Here is a 21421-nt window from a genome sequence, read left to right on the forward strand (position 1 = left end):
CTCAGCCAAAAGAGCTTATTTTGCTGTATTTATCTGACCCCAGACAAAACCTTTCCACAGGCTGGAACCTCTAAGGACTGAGACTTTTCACAGAGAGAGGAAAAACAACGAACTGTATGACCACGGGTTTGTACGTTGTGATTTTCATTGCATTTAGAAAAAGACGTGGATGCCGTGAATGACTATGTATAGTTCTTGCCTCTTTCCTTCGCATCGACAGGACAGTGAGCAATCATTTAACTGACTAATCACACGGAGCTGCTGAACAGCAGCCAATGGCAGAGTACGAACTGGACAACTCTCAGGTGGGGAAAATGCCTTTGCATGCTTGTGGAGACACATGCAGCATTTGTTGATGCTCTGCAGCATACAGTTCTTGTTTGTTTTGGCAGCTTGACACCTTCCATCTGGTCTTCTGCACACAAAACACATGCTAATTTGGACCAAGGCCAGACTGACAATCAAGAACCTTCCAGCCTTGCCTGTACGTTAAGGATCACTGTGTTTCTGTATTGCACTGCACTGGCTTCGTGTCCCGCACAGTGTTGACCAGTGTCATCATAAATGTTAATACCCTTAATGGCTAAAAGTCAGATTAATTTCAAATCAAACTTGCTAGCAGTGTTGGTCAAGTCACTTGATGTAAACAATTGCCCTTTATCAATTTTGTATTGGAAAGTGAATGACGTCACCAATAACTGAACAGTAGCAGGTACTGTATAGTGTTCCTCTGCAGCCTTCCAACACCTTAAGAGCTTAAAAAGCATGTCTGGTGAGATTATCACGTCGTGATAATGTCAGATTTGCATTCCATCGTAAAGACAGCATTCAAGGTGAATCTACTAATATTGAGGAAATAACCGATTATCCTTTTCCTCCTGATGTGAAACCTTAAATTGTAGTGCCCTTCCGTTGCATTAACATTTATAAATGAGTGATGTGCCCCTGCTTAACACATATCACCACTCAAACTATAGAAATGCAAATCAATATTATTTGATACATGTCATACACACTGTTTGCAGTAAATGAGGGCAAAATCATGAGAGCACTATGCAAAGACTCGTAATTTATTGTGTGCAGCAGCTTATTATTTGCTGTAAATTGTGCGCAGTATTCAATCAACTCTATATGAAAGAGAGGAGGGAATCTCGCATCTGTTCAGTTAGAATGAAGCCGGGTGTTGACATCCTGGCTCTACTGTACAATAAAGAATCAATACATCAGTCCACAGAGACAAATGATCAGCCTCGGGACAATGTAGGAAAGCTTTACTTCAGAAACACAAAAAAAACACAAGCAAAAAAAGGCCAATTTATCAGTATTTGGAAAACAACGACATAATTAGTCAACAGAGATACTTTTGTGACCAACCATTATGCAAATGTGCTCATCTAATTGTTCTGGGTCCAGCTTCGAATGAATAATGCATACAGTGTATTGCAGTGAGAGAGAGGCTGAAACCAATATTCAGAGAATGATGATGTCATTAGAAGGATCATTTACGGTGCTGTGTTTAATTCTGACATTCTTTTATGAACAAAAAAATAAATAGACAATTGTCATGAAGTCATCGAAATGAAAGCAGCACTCGGGAGCAGGTGAACAAGTTTCAAACGCAATATTGACATATTATTACACGCTAGTTGCCATTTACGTCAAAGGTTCATTGGTCTTTTAGCTCTTGCTTTGGTCTCCAACATCTCCTGAGGGAAGTATTTGTCTCCTTAACCGCTGAATGCTCCGCTCTATTTACAAGTTAGCCTGCTAACGCGATCTCTCTGCTGTTTGGTGCTGAAACGAAGCATCCAGCTGAGGGGGAGCTGCATAGTTGGATGATACTTCTCTGTTGGTTTGACACTGCAGCAACCCTTAGATATTTTCTTGGCCATATAAAGGTTTATACCAAATTGTAACCCTTATTGCAGATAGGGCAGCCAAATCAGAAAACATGGGGATTTTCCTAAAACAATGACAATATTTGATTTGGAGGATTTCAAATCAAATGGAGGAGTTCTCGTGTCCATTGGCCCTGGATTCTTTCATTTAATGATAAGAGTTTCAGTAAAAAGCCTTGAACTTTGGCTTTGTTTGTATTTTACACAACGTAATGAGTCTCAGGGCTCAAACTGGTATGCCGGACTATAGTGTAAATCAATTGATTATAAGCGAGTAAATAAGTCCTGTTTTGAGGGCTTGAAGGCATCTTTAATGAGGACCATGGTTAGAGTATACTACACGCAGCAAGTGGGAGGGCATGCATTCTTCCTCTAAATATCCTCTGGCACTAACCCAGCTCCCTAGAAATAATCATTGGTCTATGACCATGTTTATGGAGTAGCTATGAAAGAAGGCATTTCACTATCAATAGACGAACCATTCGTTATGATTAATAAATGAATAAAAGGCCAATGTCACTGATTCATGCTCATTAAGATTCAAGTCCCGGCTACTGTATAACTGTGAGATGCACGGCTCTCGTCACAGTGATGTTTCAGGCTATTATTGTCATTGGGTGTTGTGGTAAATATGTGTCACTGTGTTTGCTCTTAAGTTAATGCCCAAATGGTTGCGATGTTTTATTTTCTGCTGCAGCAGCGGGGAGATAACGTCAACTTTAGTACTTGAATGTTGCACGGGGTCTGTGACCGCAAGTACGTCAAGTTTAAAAATATATATGCTCTTTTTCCTTTGGTTCTTCAGGTGACATGCTGGAACGCTGTCCTTTTATGATACTAGGATGATGTACAAGAGGGAAAATGTGTCAGTGCAGTTTAACTGTCAAGATAGGGGGGGGGGGGCTGTGAGAGCAAAGACAAAGCCCTGATGTGCTCCTCCCAGTGCATCACTTCTGACTCGGATGAGACGTGGCAGCGTTGCGCGATTGTCACCAGGCAACGGAAATCGTTCTCACACGAAAGGTTTCGCGAAAGACAAAATGTTCAAACATTCGGAAATGTGTTAAACTGCAGCAGCAGAGCAATGCAGCGAGCACATGACTGGATATAAGTAGATCACATGTTAAGGGCAAAGAGGATGACTTTTCTTTTATACAACTGTCACATTTTGACAGAAGACAGACTCGTAGAGACTTAAAAATGTATACACACTGCCTTCATGGTAAGGAATGTTTTCCAAGCACACAGACGCGCAATATTTGTTGCGTCTGTTCCCCGCCTACTGAAACGACTGTCAGACAGATGGCACAAGCCCGAGGAACTGTACATAAGTTCTGTTCCAAATATAGAGAGGAAGAGGGAGAGAACCAGTCAATTAAATGTCTTATTTTAAAGCATCTTGCTGCAAAAAAAAAACAAAAACAAAACAGCCAATTACGTTGCCTGCAAGCAAGATACACGTGTGGCAGGTTAAACAGGTTGATAGCAATCTGGTGCATTTGATCTTAAATCAGGCGTCAGACTTAAACACGATATCCAATGACACTGCACATTCAATGCGGTACAGTGGGATAACATAGCCTGCGAGCTTTCTAATAACTTTGACAGAAGACGGCAATGTGAAATCAGAATCATGCAAATGGAATTGTGTCATATAGACTTTCAAAGAGTCTTGTACTTTCAGTGAATAATCCCCCCCCCCAATATGCAGAAGTGATGGTTGACTGTATACATGCTGCATTCGTGATAATGGCATGTTTTAGGTTTCCTTGTTTTTGATGAGTCAACAGAAGGGTTGTGTGTCAGCAGGGAGAGAGAGACGGCGAGGAGCGAAAATAACCGTTACATAATGCAAAGGGCCCTTTCCTCCAGCTCAATAACAAGGTGCTACGCTACATTACCCCCTAAACCTCCATCCTACTGGTGCCAATTCTCATGGGAACCCGACACATGTGTGATACATTTATTTCAATATGGGACTTGCCAGATAAAACACCCCGTAGGATTTTGATATGCAGTCTGAAACACATGCAACTACAGTCACTTCGGCTTCATCACAGACATACAGAACAAATGCTATCTGCACTCCAAAAGCAGCGTTTCCAGAAGGGCTTTGTCATTGACTTCCAAATGTTTGAACGGCAATTTGAGTTTAATTTCGAAGAAATGTACTCCACAATCAGGATTGGGTTTCGTGATCCGAGTATATTTAGAGGAATCTGGCTGTGTTTGTAAAAAGGTCTGAATGCATCTACATCCAGAGCCAAAAAATACAAACGAACATAAAGCTGTGACGTACCAACCTCTCTCACCAGACAAGAGAATCAACATTGGACAAAACCTGAAATCAACGTTTTTATAATTCATGTGAGTTAACTTTTCAAACATGCAGAATCAGAAAACATGGAGCAAGGTAGCGATCAGGGACAGGAAAACACATAAGACGCATAAAAACAGTGTCGGGAAACCAAAAATATATTGAGTGGCATACCCATGAGATAAACATGCTGCACCCCTCTGTGTTGACTCTTACTGCATATTTTCAAACTCTCTGTAGGATAGTGATGAACTGATGAGTGTCGAGAAGCTGAGGATTTCAGAGGAAGGCACGCTGAGACATGCCCTCCCCCGTCTACAAAGGGGAATACGTGCAAGAACCCCAGAGAGAGCCGTCTTTGAACAGTTCTCATCCCCCGGTGCCTCGAGGACACCGAGATCAACATCGGTTTTGATTGGGTCGAGCCGAGCTACAGCCACAAAACACAGCTTCTGTGACCGTGTTTTTGAAGTCATCCACTGACCCCTTTTGTTGTCTTTTCCACTGGGAGAGACGATTCAATCAAAGGATCCACTGGTCTCCACGTCCACCAGATTCACAAAGCTCCTCATGGCATGCACTACTGAGACGAGCCAAAAGTCCATGAAATCCCTTCCTGTAGGATTCATGAAGGATTTAAGTTCTAAGACAGTGTTTGCAAGCGTGTGGCATCGATGCAGGGAAGAGGGCTGCATGCCGCAAGAATTGAACTGGAGGAGATATTTACAGAAAGTGAATTATGGCTGTCCCACTTTATCTCAAACGCACAGCAAACAGCAGATGTGTATGTCCCCAAACACACCCTGACATGCAGACGTCCTTGTAAGTATGATGCACAAACAAACAAATATGATCCGAGGCAATTTTGCAATCTTCCCACTTTAACCGTCACCACGAAAGACGCTGCGTGGCCCCACAACACAAAAGGTGTGACTCTTTTTTTCTTTTTCTTTTTTACTGTGAGAGTGTTTGCTTGAATGCGCACGATTGGAGAATTGCCATTCTTGCCGGGTTTTCTTCAGACATCCCGGGATAACGGTCGTCAGATGTCCAGCCCCGTGAGGCCCGCGGCTGAACGGATCAACCGGTGCCTACCCACAGGCCTTGAAGATGCAGTGATTACATCTCCCTGACTGAGCCAGTGCCGGGAATGGGGACGCCATCACAGGCACCAACATTTGTTTTATATTTCTAGACTGAATACTAGGGGTGTAACAATATGCGTATTCGTATTGAACCGTTCGGTACGAGGCTCACGGTTCGGTACGCATGACGAACCGAACAATACGTTTGAATAAAAAAAGAATTTAAATTATTTTAGTTTTTCTTTTAAACCTTTATTTAACCAGGTAGTCCCATTGAGATGAAAAATCTCTTTTGCAAGATGTAAGCAACAATACTACATAACATGAAGGAGCAGTTTTTGTTTTTTATGCTTATGTGTTGCTAAGAAGACACCCCAGAAGATGGGTCACTCAGGTATAGTTCCATCATTGTTCAAAGTCAAAGAATAACTTCCTGATGTTAGTTGTAATGAATAAATATATTTTAAAATCAAGTACATTTCTCTGGCATTTATAGTTTTCTACTGTACCGAAACGTACCGAACCGTGGCTCCACTGTATCGTACCGAACCCAACCGTGAGTTGTGTGAACCGTTACATCCCTAGTTAATACCTTACCTTTTTCTTAAGAGAATACATTTCTCTGAAATCAAAGTACTGATTGCTTTTGTTTTAATCCTCTATGGTTTTGCTCAGTGCATACGATGCTCTATAAAGGACCTTTCTTCACTGGTTATTGCAGCCGTGGCTGTCGCTCAAGAAGGCAGAATCCATTCAAATCCCGCCTCCTGTTTGCAGGGCAAAGCTGATCTAATTCCCCTTCCCATCAACATATAATCCATAATAATGAGCTGTGCCAAATTCCTTTGATGAATATGCAAGGTCTTCTTTCTGAAGGCACTGTAAATAAAATGGAGCCAACATTAATTGAAGGGAAAATGAAGTGCCTTCTGGAGATTATCTGACTTGGCCCGAAGCAACCGTGTCGAGTTTATATTATATCTATTATATTTAAAGCCTGTACCACCAATGGAGAGCGACAGATCAAAGGTGACGGAGAAACCAATCAGAGAGGATATCAGAAATGTGCTGGGAACCGCCATCGGTGGACAAAATGTCACATACAGTAAAACTAAATAGGACATTAATAGGACAATAACTTACTTTGAACTTAACTTAAACACGCATAGCTCATCCTTGTCTTTCAGGTTGAAAGAGTCTTATATACAAAGAAAATCTGTTAATTTTTGCTAATGTTTTGCTCACCCTAGAGTCAGCAAATGTGGGGTTTTAAGGGTAGTACTCCATCAATTTGTTCTTGTATTTCCATGAAGCTGGGGGACTTGTGAAAAGCAAATGAATGGTCAGATTGAATGCAGGAGAGGCTGATACATCCGGACTTTAAAAAAAAAAGCATGTGCTCCTCCGAACACTCGGAGACAGTCTTTCATTGGAAAACAATCTGGCACACTTCAGAGCAAAAAAACAGAGCATTCAATAAGAGAAGCACATGATATTAAAGGTGAACCGATATACGTGGCTATCCGTAAGACCTTGAGCAACACAAAGAACTCATGGGAAAAGATGCAACAGGCGTCGGCACAAAATCTACTTTTGCTTTTTAAGTCTTGAGGAAAGACAATCCATCTCTTTTCTATATCTCCTGACTCATATCTAAGACCTACGCAGCCACACCTACCATTAGGTGTATATGATTACAGCCAAAAAATAGCTCTATTTTGGTGAGGCAAATATATTGTACATTCTAAATTGACATGCAAATATCAATGGACCCTGTGTTGACTTTCTTCACTGAAACAGACAAAAAGTAAAAGGCTCTTTTGGAAAGGGAAACGATACGGGACAAGATGAGAAGACTGAGATGAAAAGAATGACAGGCGATGTGAGAGGTGATGGAGATTAGAGAGGAAGAGCGGGTACTACCCACTGTGCCATAGGATTAGCATTATGTCCCTGTGCTGTTCAGCACAAACAAAAACTCCCGTAATCCAGTTCAAACAGTGTAATTAGCACAGAGATGCATCTGTTTTTTTTGTTTTGTGGACCCTAAAGGCTCAATTTAGCATAATCATCGTGCAATAACACAGCATTGGTGTGTAGATGTACATCATTTTAGATTTGTATCATAGAAATGTGTCTCAAAGATAAAATCAAGAATGAACTCCTCTAGCAAGCTCAGTTTGTGGCCCTTTGTATTTCTCAAACACTTTGCATACAGCCTTGGCCACAGAGTTGCGATGCCTTAGCTCAACACGCACTGAGCCTGCGAAACTCAACAAGCAACCTCTCTATTCTGACACTACAGAGCATGCATGCAGATGTGAACATTTTAACAGCAGGGGACTGTCATGATATAGTTTTGATGTAAGCAGTGAGTCTTCGATTTTTTTTCTGCACCAAGCATTGCCTACTTAATACATGAACTCTTGCAAAGGGCACTAATAATCATCGTGCGATGCGGTCAATGTATGCACAGATGTCATTGCCAGAACTATGAAGTCCTAGTCACAGCCAATATCTGCAGGAACCTGCAGAGAATGTTAATAATTTGGTTTTGAAGTCCTTTTATGTCTGTGATAGACTGTGTGACGGTCTCATTGGGATTTACAAAGGCTAATCCAGCTCATAATGACGTGAAATTACTGCTCCGTGTATCCATTAAAGAAAATCTACGTCCCAGATGTGTGTAAATAATACCCGAGAGCATGCGTGCGTCTGCCTGTTCTGATGTGAAGGACAAATGAAGGTTTACATGACTGCAGTCGGAACCTGCCAAAAGCACATTTTTCACAGCATAATACATCACTTTCACTTGCTCGCGGAATAATACAGCCCTCCCAATGAAACCCCATTTTCAAACAGACTTACAATCTTCTGCGTAGCTGCTTTTTTTTTTTTTGCTGTCCTGCCCTTGGAGGTAAGCAGCAGTCAGGTTCAAATCAAAAATTCAAAAAGAGTCAAAAAGGCCCGAACAAAACACCATGGCAACATGCCCGTCACACTTTCTGCTGCTCAACTATAACATAGGTTCCCAATGGCTGGATCAAGTGCTGGAGTTTATGCGTGTGAGCCCAGCAGTCAGCGTGGTGTTATGTCATAGACACGGCGTCCATCGCAGTTTTGAGCTAAATTCGATCAGTTCAATGCACCTGAAAGGAGGCACGCCCCATTTTGCTGCACTGAAAAAAACGTTGTGATCTGTAAAAACTAATTTGACGGGAAAATATGCTGAAACTCTGACCCATGTGTACAGGGGAGACTATTTGTGCTTGAGCTAGTGAGGCATGACTATTACATGAGCACAATGCAATTGTAAAATATCTATATAAACAAACTCAAATGTCAAATCAAATTGTGCTGCCTATTTCATCAGCGCTGTCTCACCTCATCACGTTCACAAATCAAAGCCTGCGCCTACGGATTGTGTAAATTATCAAAGTCGGCAAATAAATCCGCTGACAGCTCTCGCACATCAATTACACTCTATATCATCGGTACGAGTCCAAATCATATTGCCGGCCAAGTTCACCGCAGCAAAAGTTAAATGAATAAATAAATTGTGTTAACCTATCAAGCTTCCATTTTCAAACGATATCCAGGGAGGGTGATACACGGATTGACACCATCATTTTGGCAAGGTGTGAAGCAATCAAGTCTGATTGATGTAAACATATAAATACTGTGCTGACACCCACGTGCGTAATGCCGCATGATGGATGCACTGGCATTGTGAGGATTACGCGAATGGAAGAATTAGGAGGGAACGAGTGTTCAGGGACCACCTCATCCGCATCGATTCGTGTGTCAAAAAAGTGTGTTTTCTTGGTCTCCGTGGTTGATCAGCGGGCTGGTTTCTTTGCAAACACTCACGAGGTGCTTTGCATCGACCATGTAGGGTTGAATGTGGGCGGACATTTCCAAGTTGATTTGGGATTTATAAAGGAAAATTGGGGCACTGGCAGGCGTACGCAAGGTTTAATAAATCTGGATATTTGTTGATGTACATACTTCCTCATTTGGACATACACACATATTTAGTGTGGATCCTGTATGGCTTGTTGTTTAAATGAGCCCCCAGCTGATTGTATGAGGTGCTTTTGGGTAAAAACACATCAGTGAAAGAGAGATTGTTAATGAGGGGGGGGTGGGTTCATACTGGAACACCACTCAAAGTATGTTCACACGAGTGCTTACGCTATCAAAGTGACACTTGCTGACGAATGAGGCGACGTGGCAGAGTTCCATGTGACAGTTCCGCATTAGAGAGTAATGGATAGAATGAGTGACTTACAAGTTTTGTCAGTTTCGTCTGAGTCGTCGGGGCAGTCGGCCTCGCCGTCGCAGAGCCACGCCTCGGGGACGCAGGTCTCCTGGTCGTGACAGTGGAACTCGCCGACGTCACACAAGATGGCTTCTGGGTGGCATGAGGAGAGGGGTGGAGAAAGAGACAGAGAAGATGTGGCATGAGGTGATGACGGTGAACTGGGTTGATCACACGTTTCACCGGAAAACATGCGCACTTGAACATGAGTGTGAGTGGAGGGGAAGTGGCTTCGCTTGAACTTTCTTAAAAAGCACATTCAGTAAATGGATTGGGTGAGGAGGCATTGATGAAAGAAAAATGACAATCAATGGAAGCATGAATCTGAATGACACAAGCCAATGCTTTTCAAGCTGCTGCAGCTCGGTGTATGTTTTTAAAAAGCTGACAATCAAAATAAAAAGAGTACTGTTTGTCCTTTTTGTCAGTGGTATGTCTTTTGCAACCCGCAATTCTTTGTCAGATCAGGACGCAAATACATTTTCTTCTTCACAAGATTAAAATGTTACAAGAATAGGCAGACATAGATGCGGCCGAGACATTGTGGTTTTGACAGCGGCTCTTCCTCTAACAAAGACATGATGTCCTCTGTGCCTCGGCAAACTATTACAAAGCGGTTTGGCATGTTTGTTCTTATCTTTTTGCCTCCTTGGTGCTGTGCTTTCATTGATGCCGGGACTGGGGGAGTTCAGTGAAAGCCCAGTCAACTAAAAAGTCATCATAGCCTTTCCAATATGGCAAGCATCCGTCACAGTGTTGACATGTTTCCCTGCCGGTAGCTGTCAGAGACTCGGCTCGATCATTCTGCGAAATGACACCAGCTTTTGCTAAAAGATTTGACGGCACAATGTGACCCTCCGCTGCTTCTTCTCGGTGACGAGCAAAAAGCGGTAATTTGTTTCTGGGCTTAACCCGCAGACAATCAGACCAGGGCTCGAACTCCCCCCCTCCCCCCTCGCTCTCTCTATCTCCATCGGTTTTTTTTCCCAGTGTGTTCCTAACCCATTAGTGGTGGGAGTGGAGCAAGTGGGAGATCAGGTATGCGGCGTTTAAACAGTGAGAGTGATAATTCAACGCACCGCTGCTCCCTACCCCGCCACCCAGCACATTCACTATCCGGGGAACAATCTGAAAAGGTCAAACATCTCATCCATTCTGCCTCTCTCCTATTCCCACTGATGCAATATATCTGAAATCTTACAATTTAAATAGAGGTCTCTTTTGAAATATTCAAAGCCCTCTCTTTTTACTTTCGTTTTTAAAAAAAGGGGGCAGGGAATTCTTAAAATTGCACACAAAAGCCAAAGGGAAAAAATAAGAATTGAATGCATGTGATGTTGAGCGGGGAAAGGGGTATCTCAAGGTTGCCCAATAATAAATGAGGAATATGCTCACGGTCATTATTTGTGCTTCTAAACAGCGGAGGAGCACCAACACAGTGAATGGATCTTGCCAAATATTTCTCAAAAACACTGTTAACTTCACAACAGCACGGACTATGTTCATGCTAAGCCAAGATACTTGGCTGCAGACAAAAGCTGCTTCACTTTAACCGTCATCAAGCGACACAACAGTTTGATCTTCATCAAAACGAGCTGGTAGTTCAGTCTAAACGCCGGCACTTTCTAAAAAAGCCGAACGTCTGAAGCGCATACCAAATTAACTGCAGGTGCGCTGAATGTGTCGACTAGATTATTTACATTTCCTCTCAAAAAAATAAGCGAGGCATCAATAAAAGGCATGCTGTGCTCGAGGTTGGCCGAGGCATGCTCGGCCCGCTGAAGTCTCTAAAGGGATATCTCCCAAGCCTTTAAAGCTGAATTGATTTCCATTGAAAAGCAGAGGGTTTGGTGGTAGGAGGACCATTTCCTCAGCTAGCAACGGAAGCCATGAAAGAAACTGCCCCTGGACCTCGGAGCAGCCAGTTACCTATTGATGTTCTACCTCCTTTCATGCCACTTCACCTTGAAAAGCTAAAGGGCCAAATATGAGGCAACCAAATGACCTCTTATGTCAATTCATCTTTCCCTGCTGCTGCTCCAAACACTCCTTGACACGGGCTGCATTGTCTCGGAAAAAAAAAAAAAAAGGCAGCAGCCGCCTTCTGTGAGTGGGGAAAAAAAAGAAAGAAAACTGGTACCATTACCATAACAGTGGGAAATACACAGTGGCACTCAGCCGGGCACATTATCATGAGCTTCATTCCTGACACCCAACAGCCACCACTGGCACAACATTGTGGCTCATTAGCGCCATTGAGCCTTTGAAATGTGCCAGATTTATTCGAGGGGGTGGGGGGGGGGGGGTGTAAGACGCTTTGCAAACCTGCTGAAGGAGGACCAGCCAGCACTTCTTGCAGCACATATTTTTGATCAAGTTTGTTTCGCTTGAGATGAGCTAACCCAGTTACTCAACACATCCGTTGTACTGCAACACGAGCACGGCAAAATCATCATCTTGCATTTTGCTACATAGCAGCCACTCTCCTATTTCTCAGTCCTATTAAACTCTGAATTACATGAGAGCTCAGGTCTTCATTTATCTTTCCAAACAATGTTATATTCCAATGAGGTAAGCTACAAACCACTACGGCATTACAAATCCCATGAATTGCATCAGACAAACAGTTCACAATGTGGTACGGTGGATAAGTCGTAAGCCAAAGGCCTATTCAAAACAAAACCCGTGTTAAAAAAGCAGCAGTGTACAGCTCAAAGTGGCGAATGAAACGTGAGCGGTGTTGAAGAGCGGAGAAAAAGCAGATCTGGGAATATTCCTCACGCAGTAAAGGCCTATCTTACAGCTGCAGGTTGAGAAGGAGCCGCTTCTTGAAGAAGCTATTTGCGGCTCGTCTAACTTGCTCGGCTCCGGAGAGCTGTGTGTGCACTTGTCGGGGCGTTGATAGTCCGTTACACCTACGTTCACAGCTAGCTTTCAGGGAGCTCATGGTCAACCAACAACCAGTGTGGGAGAAAATTATGGTTAAATATATCTGGGTAAAAAAAGCATTGAACAGACGTACTCTCACACACAAAAGGGAATCTAACTCTTAAAAGGGAGTCAAAATATTTAAAGACAATTGAAGTCCAGCTACAATTATGTGTGATGGCCAGAAATATCTTCACAATTGGAGACGAAAATGTGTGACGCTTGGTTTTTGTAAATGACATAAAAGCCGTGTGTCTCAAATAATGGTTGTGGTGTGTGTGTGTGTGTGTGGGGGGGGGGGGGGGGGGGGGGGGGGGGGAAATAAGGTGGGCAGTTAAACTTCTGGTGCCTGTTATGGACATTTTGGAAAATACGCTTATTTACTCTCTTGGCTAGAATGAGATGAGAAGATCAATATCACGCTCTCTTTTTCACACACACACACACACACACACACACACACTACATACAAAATCACCAGCAGCAGCAGGTTAGCTTCGCTTAACACAAAGGCTGGAAGCAGAGGAAAACAATCCAGAATGTCTCCGTCTGAGCCTGATACACATGTTCTCATCTAAATCATGGCAAGACAACAAATAAGCGTACTTCCTAAAATGAAGTCAAACTATTTAAAGACAGAAATATGGATTATTTTATGGACTATAGCCTCGGTGGAAACCAAAAGTTGCATGCAACAAGTTTACCCTTATTCTCTGAGGTCTTCTATGAAAAGGTATTTTGGGAAAAGCGTGACATAACAATCTGAAGAAGACTGGATGGGTATAGGGAGGAACTGGGTGCTCCAAAAAAGTAAATCAAAAAACGCTTCATAACAAAGTAACTGATGTCAGACTGATGATGTATTAGTCTGAGTATATGAGGGAGGAATAATCTGCTCAAAGATACATGGGTTGGGTAAAATACATCACATATAAATGCTTCACGAGTTATTGAGGCCACGTGTATTGGGGCGCAACAATTTAAATGTACTTGGAGAGTTTCTGTCTGTATGTGCACACACACACACACACAAGATAAGCCCTATGAATCCATGTACATGCACATAGATTAGTGATTTTAAACCCTCATACACTATCAGAGCAGACTTAGTGTGCTGGCCAGCTGCAGGTCATATATGCATTATGGATGAGCATAAGGCCTGTGAGCCAAACTAAGCAGGTTATTAAGTATAACAACAGTATAATGCGATCTCGCCCTTAATCTTCATATGTTTAATCTGCCACAAGACGCAATGTGGTGCCGTGCATCCCAATGACGCCTAATACCTGGATAATGAATCTTTATTACGCCCGTATCTCCAGAAGTGACATGTGCCATGTGGTATTCAGACTTAAATGCCATCGCCGTCAGGTCTGATCAGAATACGCAGACTAGAGAGAGAGCCGTGACTCGGCTGACTGATGGACGATTTGGGAATGTCACAGGACTTCTGGACGCATGCCCACAGCTCTATATGCACGTCAGTTGTGCTGCACTCCAACTTCTCCTCCCCCCCCCCCCCCCTAGATCCTAGAAGAACTTTGAAAAACATTATTCTTAGAGATCACTAAGTCATGGCGCGATAACGAGCTGTGTTAGAGAACAAAAGGGAGACGGAGAAAATAATGATGTGCTGAAAGTAATAATAGTAATTGCGTTCATGGAATCCGAGGTATAACTGCCTCTGGGAAATACCAGTTCGTACCTGAGGCCTTCTTCTGATATTTCAGAAGTAATCACTAGGTGGATTCACACTTTGCTGGCACAAAAAGGCAGGATCCACAATGCGATCAAAGCCCGTCTTGTGGACACGGAAACATTCACACTGCAGTTAAACGTGTTGAAATAGCAACCTTTCCACTAAGACTGTCCTTTATGATGCTTATTGCACATTACCGGTACTCAAACCCACCTTGTTTACCCTGCTGGCTGCCGTCGCCCTGCTCTTCTGAAGAACAGCACGCAAGTACCTGTGAGTGACAGCATTTCACTTGGTCTGCTTGTTGGTACGCATCGCCAACATCTTAACTCTTACAGCTCTATAAATGTATACATTTATGATGTGCCCCTAGAACCCTTGAAGGTGTGCTAATTCAAGATTTGGGGAGTTTTGAGGCAGCGTGTGGGCAGCCATAAATGTTTATGACTCATCAAAGTTACCAAGAGATTGCAGTAAACCTGCTGCTTGGGGCCACAGTGTTTACACATAACTGAATCTGGGTAAATAGGATGAACCTACGGTACCTCATTTTGTGCAAATGCATTATGATTGAGGCTGATAAGAGCATTCAAGTGAGTTGTAATGTATACTGTAAGAAGTCAGTCCACGCATTTTTGAAGGGCCCTGAGCTGTTCAGCCGGTTTGAATGTCGCCTGCATATGTGAATGTAATTTGCATGAGAATGTGTCATTATACTGCCAATGATCGAAAAGTAAATCTCCCTCAGCCTCCCCCTTCCCTGGCCCCCTCTCCATGCTCCATCCAAGGTCACCTAATCACTGTGTTTTTTTTCCAAAGACCTCTATCTTAACCAGCAGCAGTCTGAGGGATTCATGGCTCACTCCATGTCATGATTACCAATCAGGTAGAGTAATAGCTGCTTAAGCAGATGGGGGTTTTGCCATCACTGAGGGGTGAAGTGCCAGTCAAGGTTTCCACCGAGTTTGTCCAATGCCGGCTGATACTCTGTGGGTCATGCGAGTGCCTTGGCTGTAGCTTCCAGATCAAACGACATTATCGAAGTGGAGCGAGAGAGTTGTTATGGTGAGGGACCACATCCGCCATGCCCCCCCCCCCCCCCCCACTGTACCACTGCAGACACCAAGGGAGCTGTCCATCATCGAACAACTCCACATCCATACACATCCACGTCGGAACCTCAAAACGAATGACCAGAAAGCACTTTTCCGCCGCATTGGTTAAAATGAAATAACTATGGTAAAATAAAATTGAACAGAATAAACATATACTTATTAAATGACCCCCCTGATTAAAGATCATTTGTTGAATTGGAAAATTGGAAATAAGAACATTGTGGCACTGATCGGAATACATATAATGGTTTCTAGAACATAATTAAAGTCTAATGAGGGAATAAAATAAGGAATGGGTGGTTTATTAGAGGGAGATCTCCCAAATCCTAAAATCAAATATGCTCTCCCACATATGATTACTGCTTTAAAAAAAACACACTAATTACCACAGGACAAAACAGTAAGGCAAATGTATGTTCTCCCATTTCCATTGACTGAAGTTGATTGTTATTGAGTATAAATACTTAATTTCTAATGCTGCAGGCCTATACTCGTTTACATCTGCATGAGCCTCTTCACTAGAAGGAATTAAGGAGCTAAAACATAAGAGATAAATTGCTGAATAGGACTGACAGGAGGATTTTATTTAAGCCTGATTTACCCTCCAGTAAATTGTACTATTTGCTGAGTCCATGTTTTTTAAATGCAAGCTGTCTACGAATGTACAATGTAAGGTATTGAATGAAGATTAACTCGCCAAAATGCAAAAGTCCAAAATCAGCAAACGGCACTTGGATGTACCTGTCTGTATGGTGTAATAGACCACTTGGCATTGCTAATCTGACATTTCTGTCTCATTGCCTGCCACCAAACCATGGAAGCATGTGATCAAGATGGACTTGCCCTTTATTTAAGCTTTTCCACTTTACTCCTCAGTGAATTCTGCAAAGTTGCACAGCTGGAAGTCAGTTTACGCAGATCTGATTAGCTTCGTGCCATTAGAAGACGGGAAACATGTCTCTTCTAATGTGCCTCACAACACAAGCCAGCCTCAGCCATGATGGCAGCGTGGCTGTTTAAACTGCGATGTGAACCGAGAACTGGAGTAAATGCCGTCTAGGACCACTGCCTTGTTCTTCTTGAGATATGTAGACTGTAATCCCCTCTTACAGATGCTGGAGTTTACTCAAAAACGATCTATTAATTGTTAAGAAATGTATTGGAGAACATTCACTGAGATTTGTGTGCATGACTGGCTATGAACTCCACTTTATCTTTACAAAGCAAATAGCTGTTTGGTGCTATATAAAGCTTTGTATTTGGGATGTAGCGCCTTCGGGGAATACACTCTAAACACATAATTGAATTGTGGTAACTAGCCTGGTAAAGTATGCCTTATTGCCCAGGGTTGCTTTTGCAGTATTGGATAAACACTGAACAGTTATAGCTTATTAAGAGCCACATACTATAATTGTTCAGACGGTTCGCCCTGTATGGTCTGTGACATTCTGTACTTTCTGCCCTTACACTTGGACGAATGCAAGACTCTACAAAAAACACGTTCAACCGGTCTCATTAAAGACTCAGGAGGTTGTTTGCGTAACACCGCTGCTATCTGTAGCACCATCAACACAAGGAAACGACATGAGAAATGATGTCCAGGACTCGTTTTATTACTATTGCCCTTGTGACAAGGTATTTGACCCAAAGAAAAGTGTGAATTCAGTCTGACTGTATAACTTCCACAAAGCAAGTGCAGTAACTACACGGCGAATATGAAATCTATTTTGATCTGTTAATTTTCCGCTTTACCTGATTTTCTGGTTACCCTGAAGAAACTAGGACAATCAAGTTGAGAATAAACCCCAAGGATAGACACATCTATATAGTTCTGGACCATTATTAAGGAAATTATATGGGCATTACTTTTAGTTTGTATTTTAAAAGAGGTCGCTAATCTGGATGAAAATATTGGCTTGTTTCCAACCTGCATAGTTGTCGTACCTCTTGTGTGTGTTGCCCTGTTGGCCTTTTTCTTAAGCAACGTTTACGATCCAAGCAATCACGATGGTGAGTACATATTTAGAGAAATTCCATCCAGGCACTCCTGAGATATCGCCTTCACAATAATGGTATACGGACGGATGGCAACCCGTAAATATACTGCCTCCGTCTACAGATGTTGCCAGTTGTAATAAACTGTAGTTTCACCTACACAGGGACAAAAGAGTACAGATAAAGCCACGCTGACCATTGTGTGGACATGAAGATCAAGCACTTATAGCCGGTATTCATAAATTAACCACAGCACTAAATGGAGTCATGAATAAAAAATGACTTCACATGGTAATTGTCAATGATCACTGTTCACGCCCTCTGTAATGTCACACACAAATTGACATGGCGGTTGTGTCATTGCACTTCTGTCCATCCTGGGAGAGGGATCCCTCCTCTATTGCTCTCCCACAGGTTTCTTCCTCTTTCCTCCCCGTTAAAGGGGTTTTTGGGGAGTTTTTCCTGTTCTGATGTGAGGGTTCCGGGACAAGAGGATGTCAAATGTGTACATATTGTAAAGCCCTCTGAGGCTAATTTGTAATTTGTGATTTTGGGCTATACAAAAATAAATTGAATTGAAATTGAATTGTGTTTCAGCCCACAACACAACCATTATGTATCAACATGCAAATGCACACACAGTATATACGTGTGTTTAGTATCAGCCGCAGGTCCCGAAGCTGATGAAGGTAAGGAAATGATAACACATATTACTTGTTCAACAAAGCTCAGGACAGAGTGTTTCCCACATCCCGGCCTGCAGCGAAGATTAATATGGCTCCATTAATGCTTTCTCCGAGAGAAAATATCTACCGGTACATTTCTTTCCAAAGCTGTAAGACAGGAAGAACAGACTTCTTTTTTTGGCCTGCAGATATATAATGTGATTTGTATTACAGGCTCACATGAGCAAGCACTTGTAGAATTCTGAACAAACCAAGAATGTAAAAGCAAATTCAGACATTTGTGGGTTTTAACCGTGACCTTTTGAACCCGCTCATTAGCGGCTCGTCTTTTTCTAACTTTGACAAAGCTACCATGGAAATGCTGAACACAATGTAAAATGTATTCAAATGTATTTGAATGTGAATCTATTGTTGTCCCGATTCACAGTGCTCACTGCAGCAGTTTTAGCACTAATGCCCGTTATATTTTGCAATGCTCAGGTTAGGCAAACACTTCAAAATGGACCTTAAATCTTAAATGCGATCTATGATGGACAAAAGACGGTGAAATGATGGACCTGAAGGGTGGCATCTGCCCTTTATCTTTGCATGAAGGTCACATTTTAAAATGAAAACCTTTTTTTTCTACCAGGGACTCTGAATTTTGCAGCTTTGGAGATTTACTGTCAGTTTGCAGTGTGCAAGTTTTCTAAAGCCTTTAATTCTGTCACCTGGTGCTTTTTGTAAAACAACAGAGAGACGGAATGTACGAGATGACTGGTGGCGCTATTTTCACTGTTTTCATTGACTGCTCTAACGAGACATGAGCTTTTCTTTTGGATTTGAAATCGTTGAAATTAAACTTAACGGATTCAACTGTTTAATATGCACAGCTGAAAAAAAACAAACTTTTTTACGGCTTGGATATTTCAAACTGTCAGTTTTAAGATTTAAAAATCCTGACAACCACTTTTGAATGTTTTAATTCAGTAAAATGATTTTTTTGTTCCTCTCTGATGAAACTGGAGATCTAGTTTAAAATATTACTATTTTGTCCTTTTGGAAAGAAGACATTAACCTAGATCTTAAAAAATGAGTCCCTTAATTCCATTTGCACCAGTCCTTAAAAACTGTCTGAGTCCAACAGTATTGTTAGAAGTTAGATCCCGTGGGCAGCTACACGTTTATAAGAAGAAAACAAAATAAAGGTCTCTGCCAGCAAAAGCAGGTAGACTGATTATTTCAGCGTCTCCTTGGTAAAAGAGCATGTATCCGCCCATGCTCCCATGAGCAGCTCAGCGAGACAGGAATTAAAGGATCAAAGTATTTCATAAATAAACTGTTGAAACCTCACAGCAAACACAAACACAGCATCAGTCTTCTCCGAATGCGGCTAATATGAAAGAGATTGCCCGTATTGAACAGGGCTGTGGGCAGTTATGAGGGAAATCCATCAGGAAAGTCGATCGGGTCGGCCTCTTTGGGGCATGAAAGTGAGTCAACAGCGGGAGGATCAGATACAATTCATTGCCTGATTAAAATCAATTTGGTGTGTCCAATGCTGAAGGTGGAGGGATGGAACGAGCAATGTGAGATTGTTAAGCATCTCCTCCTCTCTCACTACACTGACTGAGTACTGTGTGAGGGTGAGAGCCGGCTTTTGACAGCTCCGTGACTCTGCGATTCATGACATATGGCACTGGGGGGGGCAAGAAAGGTCATCTGATGTGCACTGGCATGCAAAAACAGACGGTTATGATTAAAAGATTATGAGACGACTATTGTGACGGCCTGGCGATGATCACTCTTATATGAAAACAAACAGCCGCTCATATCGTGCGCTGCATGCAGAATCTGATTCACTGAATCCAATTTCATGTTTTCACTCATTTTAAACAGCAGTATAATAGTGTTATATGCAGCAAGCTGTCTCGGCTTATTATACTCTTGGTGAAAATGATCACATTTATACGTGGTGAATTTGATTTGGCTTTACCAACCAGACAGAGGAATAGCGTAGCATAAATACTGAATAATGTTCAGGCAAAGTGGTGCTTTTTCTTCTGCTCTCCAGTCTAATTAAGTGTGACAACAACAGCCCAGCATTACTGCTCGAGTGTCTAGCTGTGATGGAGTTTTGCAACTCCCTTCATTACCGGGTATGTGACCTTTTATACAGCTAATTAACAAAGTTGTCACAAACGTGTGGGTTATATGTAGAGCACCGTGCATGGAATCAACACAAACACAAACTATGAAGTATCCTGAAGCAAAGCTGCAACAATGCGATGGAAGAAACTCATTTTGCTTTACTTTTAAAAAAGCAAAAAGGAAACAACAGCAGCGAGAGCTCACGAGCCATATGGAGACCCAGGGGGGGCAGTTTGCAGAGTGAGAAAATAAGTGTGCGTATAAATGCCCACGGCACACGTGAGCAGATTTGAAGTCAACCTTAGTGTGTGTCTTGATATTTTGGAAAGGATAATAATGAATGCAACAAAAAGTATGATATTCAGACCAATCCTGTCAGTGCATCAGGTTATTTGAATTTATAACAAAAATAGATGAACAGTCTCCCACATCTGAATTATTTTACTTCCACCACATCTTCGAACAGTGCCACAGGAACCACAGGGTTCACATGGCGGTAATAAGTTGTCATGGCAACGTAGAGCACAGATCTGTGGGAGCACCAGTGTGTTAAAACAGACGTGGTTTATGACCAGAGGAGAGGGATGATCCATCAGCACCGGGGCTTCAGATATTTCTGTGAATTACTTTGCAGGAATGTGACCAGAAACTCGAATGGGCAGTGAGTCAATAAAAAAAAAAATCACCTCCACTTATTTCTCCCTCGTGTGCGTGCTTGTACACACACACACACACACACACACACAAAAAAACTTATATATGTGTATAAAAAATATTGAATGACTTAATCATATGTCAAATAATTATATCAAGGCATTTAACACCACTGAAACATTAAAATGTATGTGTAGTATCTAAGGATAGGACGATATAGGATCTGGCGGATCTCAATAAAAATAAAAAAAACACTCACAATAAGATGATTGTGGAGATTTTCCATTATCGGGATGAATACGGTCAAGAGTGAGCTCCGAGCAGTGCACAGCTGCCTCCCTAAACCTCGTCTCAATCAGAGAGAGTCTGTCTGACGGGGATATTACCATACCAGCAGAGCAACACCGCCACGCACAGAAGACTGTAGAATATTACCTTCTCCTTGCTGAACCACAGGAGCTATTACAGTCCAGGAGTAAGTCAATGAATTGAAAACTATTTAATGTCGCTTATTACTGAGGTGAACAGGCGACACATGCCTATTTAAAAAAGTCACTTTCCCCAAAGGACACAGAGGATGGGAGATTAAATCA

General features: G+C 42.2%; 1 protein-coding gene across 1 annotated transcript in view; it reads right to left on the reverse strand.

The window, feature by feature from the left end:
- Positions 1 to 21421, reverse strand: part of lrp1bb (low density lipoprotein receptor-related protein 1Bb) — a gene marked incomplete at its 5' end in the record, with an annotated part of 216928 nt that overhangs the window by 150570 nt on the left and 44937 nt on the right. The window contains one exon of the mRNA XM_079277460.1: positions 9592 to 9714. Coding sequence (XP_079133586.1) covers positions 9592 to 9714 — 123 coding nt within the window. The remainder of the gene's footprint in view (positions 1 to 9591; positions 9715 to 21421) is intronic.

Source organism: Melanostigma gelatinosum (assembly GCF_949748355.1).
Source record: "Melanostigma gelatinosum genome assembly, chromosome: 10".
Taxonomy (NCBI): domain Eukaryota; kingdom Metazoa; phylum Chordata; class Actinopteri; order Perciformes; family Zoarcidae; genus Melanostigma; species Melanostigma gelatinosum.